This window comes from Bidens hawaiensis, unplaced genomic scaffold, assembly GCF_021521415.1.
Source record: "Bidens hawaiensis isolate Kalapana, Puna unplaced genomic scaffold, B.hawaiensis_p1.1 tig00040384_1, whole genome shotgun sequence".
Classification (NCBI taxonomy): Eukaryota; Viridiplantae; Streptophyta; class Magnoliopsida; order Asterales; family Asteraceae; genus Bidens; species Bidens hawaiensis.
In genome coordinates this window covers 44,225-58,771 of record NW_027497126.1, presented here as the reverse complement: position 1 = coordinate 58,771, position 14,547 = coordinate 44,225, and the positions used below count along the sequence as shown (strand labels likewise).

Genomic DNA, 14,547 nt, shown 5'->3' with positions numbered 1-14,547 from the left:
ATCGATTAACCACAAAAATTGAAACCCCATATTGCACTAATTAATTAAATAAGAAGAATCAAGATCCAAATTTAACATATACTTCAACATAGCAAGAAACAAATGAACCCCCTACTATATAAGTAAATACTACACATGTGTAATACTCTGTATTGCACGCACGCAATACATGTATTACACATCTTGTCCATTTACCTAATTCATCTATTAACTCCATTTATTAATACATGTGTGTAATATAAGTATTGCACGTATGTAATACATGTATTACACATCATAAAACTTATGCAAAAATTAGGTCAAATTGAGTGCCCTGTCATACTAATTCCAAAGCAACTCATAATTAACAATCAATTGTCTACTAATCATGTCGTAAATCGCGAGTAATCAATTGAACTATCAAGTTAATACATGAAACAAGCAGAATATCAATCAATTTATTGATTAAGGTAAAAATAATAGAAAACAAAATATTCGAATAGAAATACCTGCAATTGACATGTTAAACGACTGAAATAATCGATCATTAGGGTCTTGAACAATCGAGTTGTCATGATTTGATGTGTTAATTTCTATAGAAAGATGGTTTGTGTCAATATCATTGCACATGAAGGCGGAGGCCGATGAGTCGTCTAACAGGGAAGAGATGCTGGGTTTTTTTATTAGAGGCAATTTACAAATCTAACCCTATAGTTATGAGTTCTTTAGTTCTCTTCCTAAATATGAGTTCTCTCTTGATCCTTTCTCTCTCTCTCTCTCTATATATATATATAACACTAGTAATATAATAATATTAAAATCATCTCCTCCCGGCGACAAATACCCCAAGCCCCCGTCCATTTCGCCCCAATTTCGCCCAGGGGCGGTGTGCTCCACAAAAATCGCCTCAATTTGCCCACATTTCTTGCCCAGTACGCATGGCCTAATCATACGATCCTTCTAAGCTTATCAACTTGAACATGAAAATCATGGCCATCATGGCAGACCACCATCAGCAGCCCATCTTTCTCTAGCCCTCACCCTCACCCTCACTTTTTAGCTTCTCTCTAAAATGGAAGCAAATGAATAGAGTAAGGATTAAAATATTTTATAGTTGGGATTTTTACGTGGTCCCGTATCTTATCAAATTGTTTTAACCTCACTCAATTCATTTTATTATTATGATTATAAGAACTTTGACGACGCATAACGGTGATTGGTTTATTTGCGGTCTAGGTCTATGATTGGTCCAAAAAATTTATATATTTTTTGTTTTTTTTTAAACTTTTTTGTTTTGTTTTAAATTTGATAACTTAAAGGTTATTCGCGTCAACTTGCCGTCGCAATGCACGGGGCTGACAACACTTTGGTTTTACTAACGACCGAGTATTACTAGCCTTTTAGTTTTAAATATGTTACCATAACGAGTGTAATCGAAGACGACCGAATTTGAGTCGAATCAAAATGCCAAAACACCCAGGACCGACAATGCTCTAGTTTTATCGACCGAAAAACGTCGTTTTATATATTTTTATTTTTATAATGTTAATTTTATGAAAAAAAAATTAGTTTTGACGTTTAGGCTTTATAAACGTTTATACGGTACTATAGTTTTACCAATTTCGTTTTAAATATTTTAATTTTTATATGTTAATTTTTTTATATGTTAAATTGACGTTTTTATTTTTTGGGTTTAATTATGATACCGTTATGAACGTAACCGATACGAACTGAATACACGTTGACTTGCCACTGCAACTCTCGGGTTTATCGACCTAATAAACATTGTTTGAAATGTGCTAATGTTTGTTAAATATACGTTACATGAGTGCAACTACTTTTATTTTATTAGACGAATTTGCTTTTTAGGTTTCGTTATGTTACCGTAATAGATGTAGCCAGCACCGATTGAATTCGCGTTGACTCATTGCTGCAATGCCCGAGTGTTACCGAACAAATTCTCCGCGCAACGCATGTGGGAAAACCAGTTTCATAACCGTTACGACATTTTTATATGTTAAATTTTTTTATTATAACTTATATAAGCATTGTTATTGTCTTTAGAGTTGACAAATTAATTTTTCTAATTTAGTATTGGTACTTTTACGAAAATAACCCACACCAATGAACCCAAATTAGACCACCGCCACAGCATAAGGGATACATAAACAGATTCAACCAGCTCGAAACAACGCGCCGAGTAAAAACTAGTTAAGATATAAGACATTTTCAATATTTTGAAGAAGAGTTAAAACACCATGTAAATATCAATCGTTCTTTTCATAACAATTTCTAACTTTCGTTAAATCTACTAAACATATGTATAAGCGGATTACACAGTTCTTGACATCATTTTTATTTAGTTATTGGAACAAGAGCATCTACAAAAACCTCCGAACTTCATATCTAGGTGGCATCAAGTGAACAAGGAAGACACAAACTTCATTATTGTGAAGTAAAGTTTGCGGGGTGAGGTCCTTGTGTACGAGAAAAACTTGAAATGTGATGTGACGATTATGTGATGGCCTACATGGGTTTGTTGCATGTAGTCTCGTAAAGATTACACTGAAACAGAAGGAAAACGAGCAACAAGCTGCGCACCGCTATCTCCTTTTTGAATTGCAAAATTCATTCTTTCAAAAATTACATTGATTGATCTTAGAGTCATAACAATACTATATACATGACCATCAGTGCGAGCAAAACCAAAAGTGCCAAATACAAAAGGTATAAACACATGTTAGTTGTCAAGACACACGTCCTCATTATGTCAACAAAATTAATGCAATTTGAATAAGTTTAGTAACTTTGCATGAAACAACTTTTAAAGCAGCCTGACCAACCATGAAACCACTATTCTCTAAGCCCACAAATGGGAAAACACCTGTTAAACCCGCACAAGCATGTTTTCCTCATATCCATTCAAAGACCAAAATGTGTTGAAGAAGTGATCTTCCATCTAGCATGTCAGTCAAAATATTCACATGTGCTTCTTTCTTAACAAAAATTTCTGAATATGTCAAAGAGTACATCCTTAATCAGATCATCGCAGTACTCAAAACCGCGAAAGCTCCTTACAATATACCACGTAGAGTTTAAACACGCTTTGCGGCAAAGAAGCCTCCATCATCAGCAAAGGAAATTAGTTTTATGAACCCATGGGCCCACATGGTATAAACCCTACAGTTTGAAATGCCAACTAGTCTCACTCACCAATCTCTCACCTGCTGTTTCGATACTTCCAACGGGCCCTCACGAAGCCCATCTCAACAACCATTTATTTCTTCTCTCTTTGGTTCAATCGACCAACATCCCCACTTATTTATAGACTTATTATTACACAAACACTCACATACAACAAATTGAAACTAATATTATCCCTGATCGGAGAGGTAATATTCAACACTCAACTTATGTTATGTTACGTTACATTCTTCACTTTAGTTCCGATCTGTTATTTATGTTGTTAATTCCATTTCTATTTGTAATTGCATTCATCTGTGTAAGCCTTCTTTATTAGGTTTCAGCTGCAAAATGCTGATTAGGTTATGTATTTGAAATGCTATGTTACTTTATGAATTGGAGTCTCGCTTAGAATGTTAATAAGTTGATTTCTTCGTTTCGAAACGGTATAGAGTTGGTTTAAGTTTGGGGGAAAAGGACGATGATAATTATGTCAAATAAAATTAATGCAATTTGAAAAAGTTTGTGTCGTTTTTCGATTAGAAAAGTAATTAGTTTGATTATGATGATCAAATTTGTAAGCCTAGTTGAAGAAGTACTGAAAAAATAAAAAACAAAAGCTGATAGTTTGGTTTTTCTTTTGTAAAAACCGAAGTTTTGGTTCGCTTTGTTTTTGCGTGTAACTATAAATGAAAAAAACCGTACCGAATTTATGGATTTTCATGTTTTAGTTTTATTTTAAGAAATCTGTAAGAATTTAATAAATATGTAGATCAAATAATCTAGCTTAAATATATGATAATCGATTAGTTATTGATTAAGAAATGTTTTAGGCCCAAATTCATTATTTTCTGCCAAAACTTTTAAGCTCAAGTGACGAAAACCGAACAAAACCTTACCTTAACTGAAACGGAATAGTTTTAAAAAATTTCAAAAACCGAAGTTTTGGTTTTCGGTACGGGTTTAGCCGAAATGGGACCGAACCGTGCACACCCCTGCTGAAAAGTAATTAGTTTGACTATGATGAAAAAAAGTTGTAAACGTAGGAGACGAAAGTAAGAAACTCTTTGATCTGCGTTCTATTATTATTCATGTTAATTGTTCTGATTCTTGTGGGAATTGCAGGTTCAAGAATAACTTATTGAAATGGCAACTACTACTAATATGCACATTGCTGTAGCAAGACCCTTTGCCTTTTCCGTTCGTGAAGTTTCAAAACCGAGCGTTGCAGCTTTCAGTAAAGGGGGGTCATCTGCAAGCCTTAAAAGCTCATGTCACATCTCTTCTACACAATCGTTATCTCAAACTGTCAAATCGAGTCCTTTGAGATTTGAAAGGATGATCACGAAAGCCATGTCAGATTCCAGTGATATCAAACCCCTTCCAGGGCTGCCTGTTGATCTAAGAGGTGGTTAACTTTGTGGAGGATTTTTTTTTTTAGATATTTAAGAAATGAGTTACAATTGTTAACAGTTGAATTCTTGATTAAATGTTATGTTATGAGTCTACTAACCTAGGAAACTATCTGCAGGAAAGAGGGCATTAATTGCTGGTATAGCTGATGATAATGGATATGGTTGGGCAATAGCCAAATCTCTAGCTGCTGCTGGTGCTGAGATTCTTGTTGGCACATGGGTCCCGGTACGTTACTGATCCTAGTTCTAGAACAGCGATCCACAAGTCACTTGAAAATGTATTTGTTGTTGATCACGATTAACCTTTTTTTAGGCACTCAACATATTTGAGACTAGTCTTCGAAGGGGAAAGTTTGACGAATCGCGTGTGTAAGTGTTTATATTCCATCATTTTTTTTTCATTTACTTTAGTATAATATGGCGATAGACGGATTGGTCAGCTAAGAAGTATGCATGTCATTTTAGGTTGCCAGATGGATCTTTGATGGAAATTACTAAAGTGTACCCATTAGATGCTGTTTATGATACCCCTGAAGATGTTCCCGAGGATGTAAGTTCACCCTCCAATATGTCAATGTCTGAAAGATGTTCTTGACGTCTTGTAATTTACGAAAAAAGAGAATGGTGTATTGTTTGTCACATATCCATAATGCATGCTGAATTATGCAGGTGAAAACAAACAAGCGTTATGCGGGGTCCTCAAAGTGGACTGTTAAGGTATTATTTCGTTAGTCACTATTAGAGCTGTTCTCATTGCTATGCAAAGTTAAAACGTTCCTGAGAAGTCAAAGTTCATTTTTTGTAGGAAGTAGCTGAATCTGTGAAAGAGGATTTTGGCAGTATTGACATTCTTGTGCATTCATTGGCAAATGGACCTGAGGTATGCTTTATATTTTACTATGTTCTTTTTCGTTATTAATGGTAATTATAATATTAGCACTTTAGTACATCAGTACATGTCATCATGTTTATCACTTAATCTATGCATGTAATTTTTTTACCCATAAAATGCTATAAAAGTAGCAAAATGGGTGGGTGATACGAGTTAAAAATTGGTGATTTTATGACGTGGAACCTTTTTTCTCCTAACTTTTTATCTTTTTATAAATCGTTCGTGTCAAGTATGACCACAAAACTATAAAGATCTGTTTTTTGATGCAATCTTTTAGGAACTTGTATAGTTGCATGCATCAATAGACATCGGACAACTTTCAAGCAGTTTGATCTGTTCATCTCTTTTTAGTTGAATGTGTTGGTTTGCCTCATTTGACCACCCGTTTTGGTTAAAACACAACCCATAACAACCTGGGTTTTAAAAAGTGTGCCGGGCCACAAAGTGGACTCTGAAAAGGCCACTATGAATTTTTTCTAAGTGTAATAAATATTAGTAGGTAACTATTAATCGTGTAGCAGTGTAGGCTATTTATGTTTATATGGTTAACATTTGCAGATGTCAAAACAGTTCGGGCCATTTAGAACTATGTTTTTACATCAAATAACATTGATAATAAACATGTGATTAAGCATCCTCGGCAAACACGTTTTCTCCCCATACGATCAATAGACATAGACTGATGAAATCTGAAGGACAAATATTATGTAAACACGATCAATAGTCATTATTTATATGTTTCTTATATGTGGGGAGTAATATATGTTCGGTAAGGAAGCTTAATTTCATGTTTATCAATGTTATTTGACTTAAAAACATAGTTCTAAATGGCCTTAACTGTTTTTGACATTTGTAGATGGTAATCATATAAACATAAATAGACTGCATGATTAATAGTTACCTACAACATTTTACTACACTTGGAAAAAGTTAATAGGGGGCTTTGATTTCAAAGTTCACTTTGGGACCTGGAAAAGGTTGAGCCAGCCCTGAGAAATATTAAAATACATAAATTGTGCTTTTTAAAACCAAGATATTGACCCGTTGGATTCATTCATCTCATGCCCTTTTAGCTAAATTTGATGATTTGGCTCGTTTGACCTATTTAAGATAAAAATACAACCGGCATCAAGTCAACAACCCGTTTGACCTTGATTTTGCAGGTCAGCAAACCGCTTCTAGAAACATCAAGGTATGGATATCTTGCTGCCATCTCTGCATCAAGCTATTCTTACGTATCCTTGCTCCGGCATTTTGCCCCAATAATCAACCCGGGTATCATTCTCATCTCTTTTGACTGGTCAAACTCTTTTTTTTTAATTCTCAACGTCCAGCTTAATTATATATTGCAGGCGGTGCTTCAATTTCTCTGACCTACATTGCTTCTGAAAGAATCATACCCGGGTAATTAAATAATTTCTTCTTTTTTTAACAACTTTTGTTTCATTTGATTCTTGTTTTAGAAAAAAAAGAAGTTAAAGTTATACCTTTTAAAAAACAGATATGGTGGAGGTATGAGTTCAGCCAAGGCTGCTTTGGAGAGTGACACACAAGTTAGTTAACCCGATCCCGGTTTTGATTCACATTGGTTTTCTTATCACCTTCCAAAAATAGTTATTAATAATGAAACACAGGTATTGGCATTTGAAGCTGGAAGAAAGCATGGAATCAGAGTAAACACAATATCTGCAGGTACTGTAACACCTCTTTACAGAAAATGTCTTGTTTATAAGACAATTAAACATCAATAATAAAAAATTAATTTCATATATACCCTTATAAACTTGAAAATTTTTATATATACCCAACCGAAACTAAAAATATCATATTAATGAAGTTTTACTTAATGACCATTCTACCCCTTTCCATTGTATTTGTATAAACCTTATTTTAAATTTGGATTTTGATTGACATTGATTATATATATTGAGAAAACTATTGTTCATGGGTAAAAAAAGCATGGGTAATACAAATTTAAGCTAAAATTAGGTACATATAAAATTTGAAGTTAAAGACAGGTATATATGAAAATTTGAAGTGTTCGAAAAATAAGGGTAAAATGGTCATTTATTATTTGTTATATTGAGTGGGTATAACTTATATTTTAACTCCATTTTAAGGGCATATATGATATTTTCCATGTTTGTAATTGCCCCTAAGAATATCTATTGGTCATATTTCCAGGACCATTAAGAAGCCGTGCTGCAAAGGCGATTGGTTTTATTGATATGATGATTGATTATTCATCCGAGAATGCACCACTGCAAAAAGAACTATCAGCAGGTCAGTCTGAGTTTGAACCCATCACTATATACATATATAATTTATTAATAATTAAGTGATGCTGAAAATAATTTAAATATAAACACAGAGGAGGTGGGAAATGCGGCTGCTTTTCTAGCATCACCGCTGGCTTCGGCCATCACAGGGACGGTGTTATATGTAGACAACGGGCTGAATGCAATGGGAGTTGGAGTTGACAGCCCGGTTTTTAAGGATCTTGACATCCCAAGAGCCGACAAACATTAAGGTGGTGGTGAGCTAGCGCAATGTTGTTTTGGTTTTTCAATAAAATTGTAGTTTGATAGTTTTGTTTGGATCAAGTTTTACATTAAGATGAGAAATTTGGTGGTCGGTCTCGGCATTGTATGATGTAACAGCCATGAAAACATTTCTAGCGCGACTTATAATCATTCAAAAAGGACCAAAATTGGTAATTTTGATGGGGCTTATACCAACAGGCATTTGTTCGATCGAAACTAGGGATGATATTTTTTTCGACCGTATCCATACCAAACCTTCTCAAATTTGGCATTTGGTGTTTTGGTATTCAGTGTCTGACTGGTAAATATAGAGTTTTTCTTGGGTATTAGGTATTGATACCCGTCTTTTCTTGTTTTTCTATAAAAGTTGATAAGATTTTTCGGACACCTTGTATATTTTAGTTTTGGTATTATTGTTTCTTGATTATAAATGACTATTATATACTACAATGAATTTGATACCAACAATGGAGATTAAGAAAAAGAATACTAAAGTGGTACCAATAGAATCATTATGGTGTTCGGTACTCAGTTTTGTTCAAATTCAACGTCAGTATTTTTATTATTTATATGGTATAGATCTCATCCCTAGTTGAAACTAGGGAGTAGGGAACCAATTCTAGTCTTACATAAGTTATAATCTAATGGCTCTAGCTAAGTAGTGTTTTAAAGCAACTAGTTGAGGACTTGTGCTTTGCGCCGGACTTGTAATTGTGTCGGTAATTTAGCCAAGTCATGGAGCGGATTCGAGATGGCTAATCTCCCAACTAATAGATACTTTTGAGCGGGTTAGACTCCAAAAAAGGTAGAGAGAACAAGACATGTAATTTACTTTAATTTTCTTCTCTTTCATTTATAAACTCTATATAGGCATACAGAAACATGAAAACTAAGAAACATATAACAATAACTAAAATAAACATGAACATAAAATAATGACATAGACGAATTCCCACGGAGGACGTCATTCGGTTCTCCTGACAGCAAACATATGGTACTTAGCATAACACCATGGTGGCTTCCAATTATACTCCAAGGTTACATCTTTAATCAGGGCCATGTTCTTCACTGGCGATTAATACCAAGTAACAGTATGACAATCATAATTAAGGGTGTAGCTGGAATGAGATTGATAAGTTGCAAACTGTTTCTGTGGTGGTTAGGCAACAGATACGGGAGGCGGGGCGGTTTTGAGTGCGGGTGGTGTGGCAACTTTCAGGGTCGTTGTTGTGAACCTATCCTCAACCCACGTTGTCATGCACCATGCATATTTTATGGTAAATGTGAGTAATGGGTAATTAGTGGTTAGTTGTTGGATTGTAAGGCTATATAAGCCCTTTTGTGTTTTCTTTGTGATTATGAATGAAAATGTAAATTGATCTAACTTTCTCTCTATTTGCTATCTGGCTTCTTTCTATTTTCTTTGGGCCATTTGATTAACGAACGAGGTTCGTAACAATCATGAGTTGCATGAAACGTGGAGTATGTTCGTGTGAATTGCACGACACGTATTATTTAATGATTAGTTCTTAAAGTAAGCCACAGGTTCCATTCGTGTAAGTAGTTCTTAAAGTTAAGTGAAAACATTATTATTTAATGATTAGATCGTAAGGTTGAAAAGCGTTACAAAAATAAGTTAAAAACGATATTATTTAAAGATTAAACCTGGAGGTAACCATTGCTAGAGAAAAGAGTACAGTTTCAAAAAGCATAAAGACATTTGAACAACAAACAAAGGGTACACAAGTTCATCAAATTCAGTGTGCATTCACCCTTGTCTCCTACAAAGAACGAATATCTCAGGTCTACGTTCTTCTGATCATGAATCGCATTACAAACATTCATAAATGTAATGAACAAACAATACGCCTTTACGACTTGTGTTCATGTTCATTCATTTAACTAAACTAAACAAATAGAAGATGGTCATGCTCATTCATTTATTACATAAAAAAAACTTCCGGTCAAACAATTAACGCTTGTAACAAAGCACAACTGATCATTTGGTACATGCATGCCATTCTATATTTCATAAAATATTCAGAATGTTATACATCATATTCAAACAAAGGATAACAAGTTAACAACTTATGTCAAAAAGAACATTAGTACCAAAAAAAACCTGTTTCTAGATACTCAATACAAAGTTGGTACACAATCCAGATAAAATTGTAGATAGATAGCAAGCAAATCAAATGGCAGAGTAACAAACCCCCGCCACTGCCTCACTTCTTTCCACCACCGGAGACGTTAAATTTGAAAAATATAATATCACCGTCTTGAACCACATAAGTCTTGCCCTCCTGCTTGTACTTGCCAGCAGCCTGAAAAATAAACCATCAAGACAAATCACAATTGCAACCCTTTGTTTTATCTTTAACGAACTCAAATGAGTTAATTCAACATATGTAAACTAAAGGGGATAATTTCATATATCAGATCAAAACATTGTATTATATCATATTTATCCAATAAAGAATCATAATATCAAATATACTCATTTTCATAGTGGGTATACGTGATATTAATTTTTCCAGTTAGGTAAATATAATACTATGCAAGTTTTCATGGATGAATTGGCCCTAACTAAAATATTAATGTATGAAATGATCAAACGGGCTGAAGGTAATGTTTGGTTAAAATTTTGATTTTTTTGTAATAAGATTGTTTTGTAATCATATTTAACATATTAACTATTTATAAACCCCAAAAAGATTAAAAGTGTTTGTGGGTTGGCCCAATCAAATTGAGCCAAAAGACGAGCCAAAAGTTATTGTTGTTAAACAAATGATTGGATGTACCAAGATTGTTTCGTAATCATATTTAACACATTTATAATAATAGTTATACATATCTCATAAATCATTAACTATTTATATATAATAAAACTGTTATTGTAACTTTTATAGATGTTTGTGCAACCCCACAGGGAAAAATGTAAAATAAATATATGTTAATATTAGTTGCTAATGAAGAGTACCTTTACAGCAGCTTCGCTTCCAAGCTCTTTAAGATCCTCAAACTTCATAACCTGCAAAATCCCAAGTGAAATCTCAGATCTTTCGATTTTCACTCTTTAATCTCTAGTTTAACAATTACTAATACTCTAATTGAAAATTTAATGTAAACTAAAACACCAATATAAACTTTGAACTTGTATAGAATTTTGTAAAAGTTTCTTACAGGGCACCTCAAAAGAATAGTAAAAACAATGACGGTTGCATAGAAGTATGATCATAACGACCATTACTCAATAAAGAACAAACTAGATTTAAAAAAATAAGAACCTTGATTTGACATTTTGTAAAAAATTATGAAGTTGCGCACATTTCAAAGGGGAAAAAAAAGAAAAGAAGAAACCATTACCTCAGCACAAATAAATCCTCTTTCAAAATCAGTATGAATTGCTCCTGCTGCCTGAGGAGCCTTACTTTGCCTTCTAATTTGCCAGCATTTCACCTACATGGTTACATCAACTTCAGATTATATACTTATTCAGAAAAAAAGTTATAATTTGCGTTACAACTGATAGGCATTACCTCATCAGGGCCAGCAGTGAAGAAGTATATAAGGTTAATAGCAGAGAATCCAGTCTTTATAATCTTTGGAAGAGCACTGTGACACAGAAAGAAACAATAAGATGCAGTTGTTAATGTCAAAATGGATGACGTATTTGAATAAAGAGTATAATTAATCAACTATTTGTATATTCATAAAAAGTATATCTAAACTAACCTTTGAACCTTGTTCTCTTCACAGTATTTTGCTGCTTCATCTTCTGGCAAATCAGCAAGATTTCTTTCCAAAGCACAGCTAAAAGGGATAATTGGCTCACCTCCATGCTCTTGCACCCTAAGAACAAGTTCTTATTTAACATTTATAATAAAAAATCTAAATCTGTACTTCAAGTTTAAACATAATGAAATTTGAGTTTCTAATATGCTTTAAAACCATGACAAGTGAACTCTATTGTTGATAATCAATCATACCAAGCATGAATTTTGGGAAGAAACTTATTTTTTTCCTCTGATAGTCTTTCTCGTTCATATTAACCTGCACAAGAAACATCACATGTTCAAGTTAAAAAAAAAAAGCTCCCTGTGTTTCAAGATATATTAAAGGGCCTTATGATTTTACCAAATAAACAACAGGTTTCGCAGAGAGCAATTGAAAACCATTCAAGATTTCAATTTTAGCAGCTTTCCAGTCTCCTAACCTGACATCTTTCCCACTCTCGATCCAGGTTTTGACCTGCAGAAGATAGACCAAAAAGCTTAAGTAATTTCATTAATAAAGATGTGTCCTTTCTGATTGATTTAGATAGATTTTGAATGTATAAAGTACCTTCAAACACACTTCAAGTTCAACTTTTAACTGTTTGTCATTGCTCCTCTTCATGCTCTTTTCAAGATCATCAATTCTTCTTTCCATGAACTCAATATCCTTTACCATATAAAAGAAAATATATAAGTTGTATAACTAACGTTAAAAAAATTTCTATTATTCAGTATCAGGTGTAGACAAAACAGAAAGAAACTAAAATATAACTCAATTCATTTGTCTTTGAAATCTCAAGGCTACAAATTCCATATAGCTTTATAGCCGATATTTAAAAATTCTCTTATCTTGTAAAACAAATCATTTTATAAGAGGTGAACACTGCAACTGCGATAACGTAGTGTCCATACATGCAACTAAAAAAAGAAAGATAGTTTATCTAGCAATACTAATCAATATAGAAATACACAACACAAACACACTTTAGTTATCAAACAACACAAAGACAGATGTGAGCTCATATAACTTGAGAGCATACCTTCAACCGTAACTCTGCAGTTATAACTTCTAAATCTCTTACAGGATCCACAGAGTCAACAACATGTATAATATCAGGGTCTTCAAACGCACCTATTGTAAAACAAATATAACAAAAAAAGCGAATGTAACGAACAGAATGAAACATTCATAGTGCCTTGAAACTTAGTTCAAGCATGATAAGATCCAAACACAAATTGCATAACTTGATGTATGATCATCAATATAAATGACAAACAAATCCCAGATGACCGAACATAACTAGTTTAAGAAAATACAAAAATGATATCTTACATAAAACATGGAATATGCCATCAACTGCACGAATGTGAGACAAGAAATTGTTTCCAAGCCCTTGTCCTTCATGAGCACCTTTCACCAATCCAGCAATATCATGAATCTCCAAGAATGCAGAAACCTACCATATGCATTAGGCAAAATATAAATTCAATTCACAAAAATCAACCTAGTGTAGAAATAAAATGAACAACTTGGCATTCGTTAAATTATATGAGTGCATAACTTGATATACAAACATGGTGAATATATTTACTTGTTCATAACCGTATATAGAAAAGGCAATGCATGTATATTACCTCACTCTTGGGCTTGAACAGTTGACAAAGCCAGTTAAACCTCTCATCAGGAATATTGACACGCGCCTCATTAGGTTCAATTGTACAAAACGGAAAGTTCTCAGCAGGTATCGACAACTTAGTGAGGGTATTGAAGAGAGTAGATTTCCCTACATTTGGCAACCCAACCTGAAATCAATAGCAGTATATAACAAAATGAGTCCATATTCTATAAAAGCATCAGCATACTTCTTTTTTGTAAAAAAAAAACAGCAATTGTAGCAGTAGGGATGTAAATGAGCTGGGCCGAGTAGTTTTTTAAGATCGAGCTCGGCTCAGGCTCGACACGTTTATTATTTATTAACTAGAATTTATACTTATTTTTTGCATATATTTTAATTGTATATTTGATACAAAACATAATATATATTATATACTTTTTTTCCATAATTTTATATAAGCATCATAAAACTATATACTAAATATATTAATTATATACATAAAATAAAAACTATATAAATAATAAGCTCGTTCGTTAGACTCGAGAGTCAGCTTGACAAGTGAAGCTCAGGCTCATTGATTAAACAAGCTCGTTTCTAGTCGAATCAAGCTTTTAACTAGCCGGTTGCGAGTATCTCACGAGCGGCTTGGCTCATTTGCACAGTTATTAATTAGTAACAATCAGATTATAAATTCAATATCACAAGTGTTAAATCAAATAAATTCCGAAACCCTAGCAAAACAATCAACTGAGGCCAATTAACTACAAATCAACTACTTTTGAATGAAAATAAACAGTAAATTGATCGGAAACAGTATGTATATATTTAAATGAGATTAAAGACAGATAACGAACGATTCCGATCTTGAGATGAGATGAGAAACGGCCGAGTGTTCAGCTGGTGCTTCCTTCTTCCCAGCTTTTGGAGGCATATTTGTTGCTTGTAAATAATAATATTGGAAACGAGTGAAGCAGAGGAATTGAGATATGCAGCAGCTGTGGAAGCAAGACTGCGCGGTCGATTATTATTTAGGGTTTTATAACAACACAACACTGAATACAATTAATTTAAAAAAATGCTTGTTTGGTAACCCGTAATCCGACTCGAATAACCATTAACCCGAACTCAAAAGTACACGAACTA

At 33.5% G+C, this 14,547-nt stretch overlaps 1 protein-coding gene and 1 pseudogene across 2 annotated transcripts; one reads left to right on the top strand and one right to left on the bottom strand.

The window, feature by feature from the left end:
* Positions 1-3,352: 3,352 nt before the first annotated feature.
* Positions 3,353-8,186, top strand: LOC143592044 (enoyl-[acyl-carrier-protein] reductase [NADH], chloroplastic-like). Its single transcript, XM_077072062.1, has 13 exons — positions 3,353-3,371; positions 4,288-4,570; positions 4,694-4,803; positions 4,891-4,946; positions 5,043-5,127; positions 5,247-5,294; positions 5,383-5,457; positions 6,633-6,744; positions 6,822-6,873; positions 6,971-7,022; positions 7,104-7,161; positions 7,654-7,752; positions 7,841-8,186. The coding sequence occupies exons 2-13, from the start codon at positions 4,309-4,311 to the stop codon at positions 7,996-7,998; spliced, it is 1,167 nt and encodes a 388-aa protein (XP_076928177.1). The 5' UTR covers positions 3,353-3,371; positions 4,288-4,308; the 3' UTR covers positions 7,999-8,186.
* A 1,916-nt stretch (positions 8,187-10,102) lies between these two features.
* Positions 10,103-14,335, bottom strand: LOC143592046 (obg-like ATPase 1; annotated as a pseudogene). Its single transcript, XR_013145839.1, has 12 exons — positions 14,259-14,335; positions 13,424-13,591; positions 13,122-13,245; positions 12,829-12,920; positions 12,357-12,455; positions 12,150-12,263; positions 12,002-12,065; positions 11,748-11,864; positions 11,552-11,627; positions 11,379-11,471; positions 10,993-11,043; positions 10,103-10,336 (listed from the first exon to the last, which is right to left on the bottom strand). The product of XR_013145839.1 is annotated as an obg-like ATPase 1 (transcript).
* Between the last annotated feature and the right edge of the window lie 212 nt (positions 14,336-14,547).

Coding starts and splice junctions, on each gene's coding strand:
- LOC143592044 (XM_077072062.1), top strand. CDS start 4,309: ATGGCAACTACTACTAATATGCACATTGCTGTAGCAAGACCCTTTGCC. Junction 4,947..5,042: donor AAGTTTGACGAATCGCGTGT/GTAAGTGTTTAT, acceptor ATGTCATTTTAG/GTTGCCAGATGGATCTTTGA. Junction 7,023..7,103: donor CTTTGGAGAGTGACACACAA/GTTAGTTAACCC, acceptor AATGAAACACAG/GTATTGGCATTTGAAGCTGG.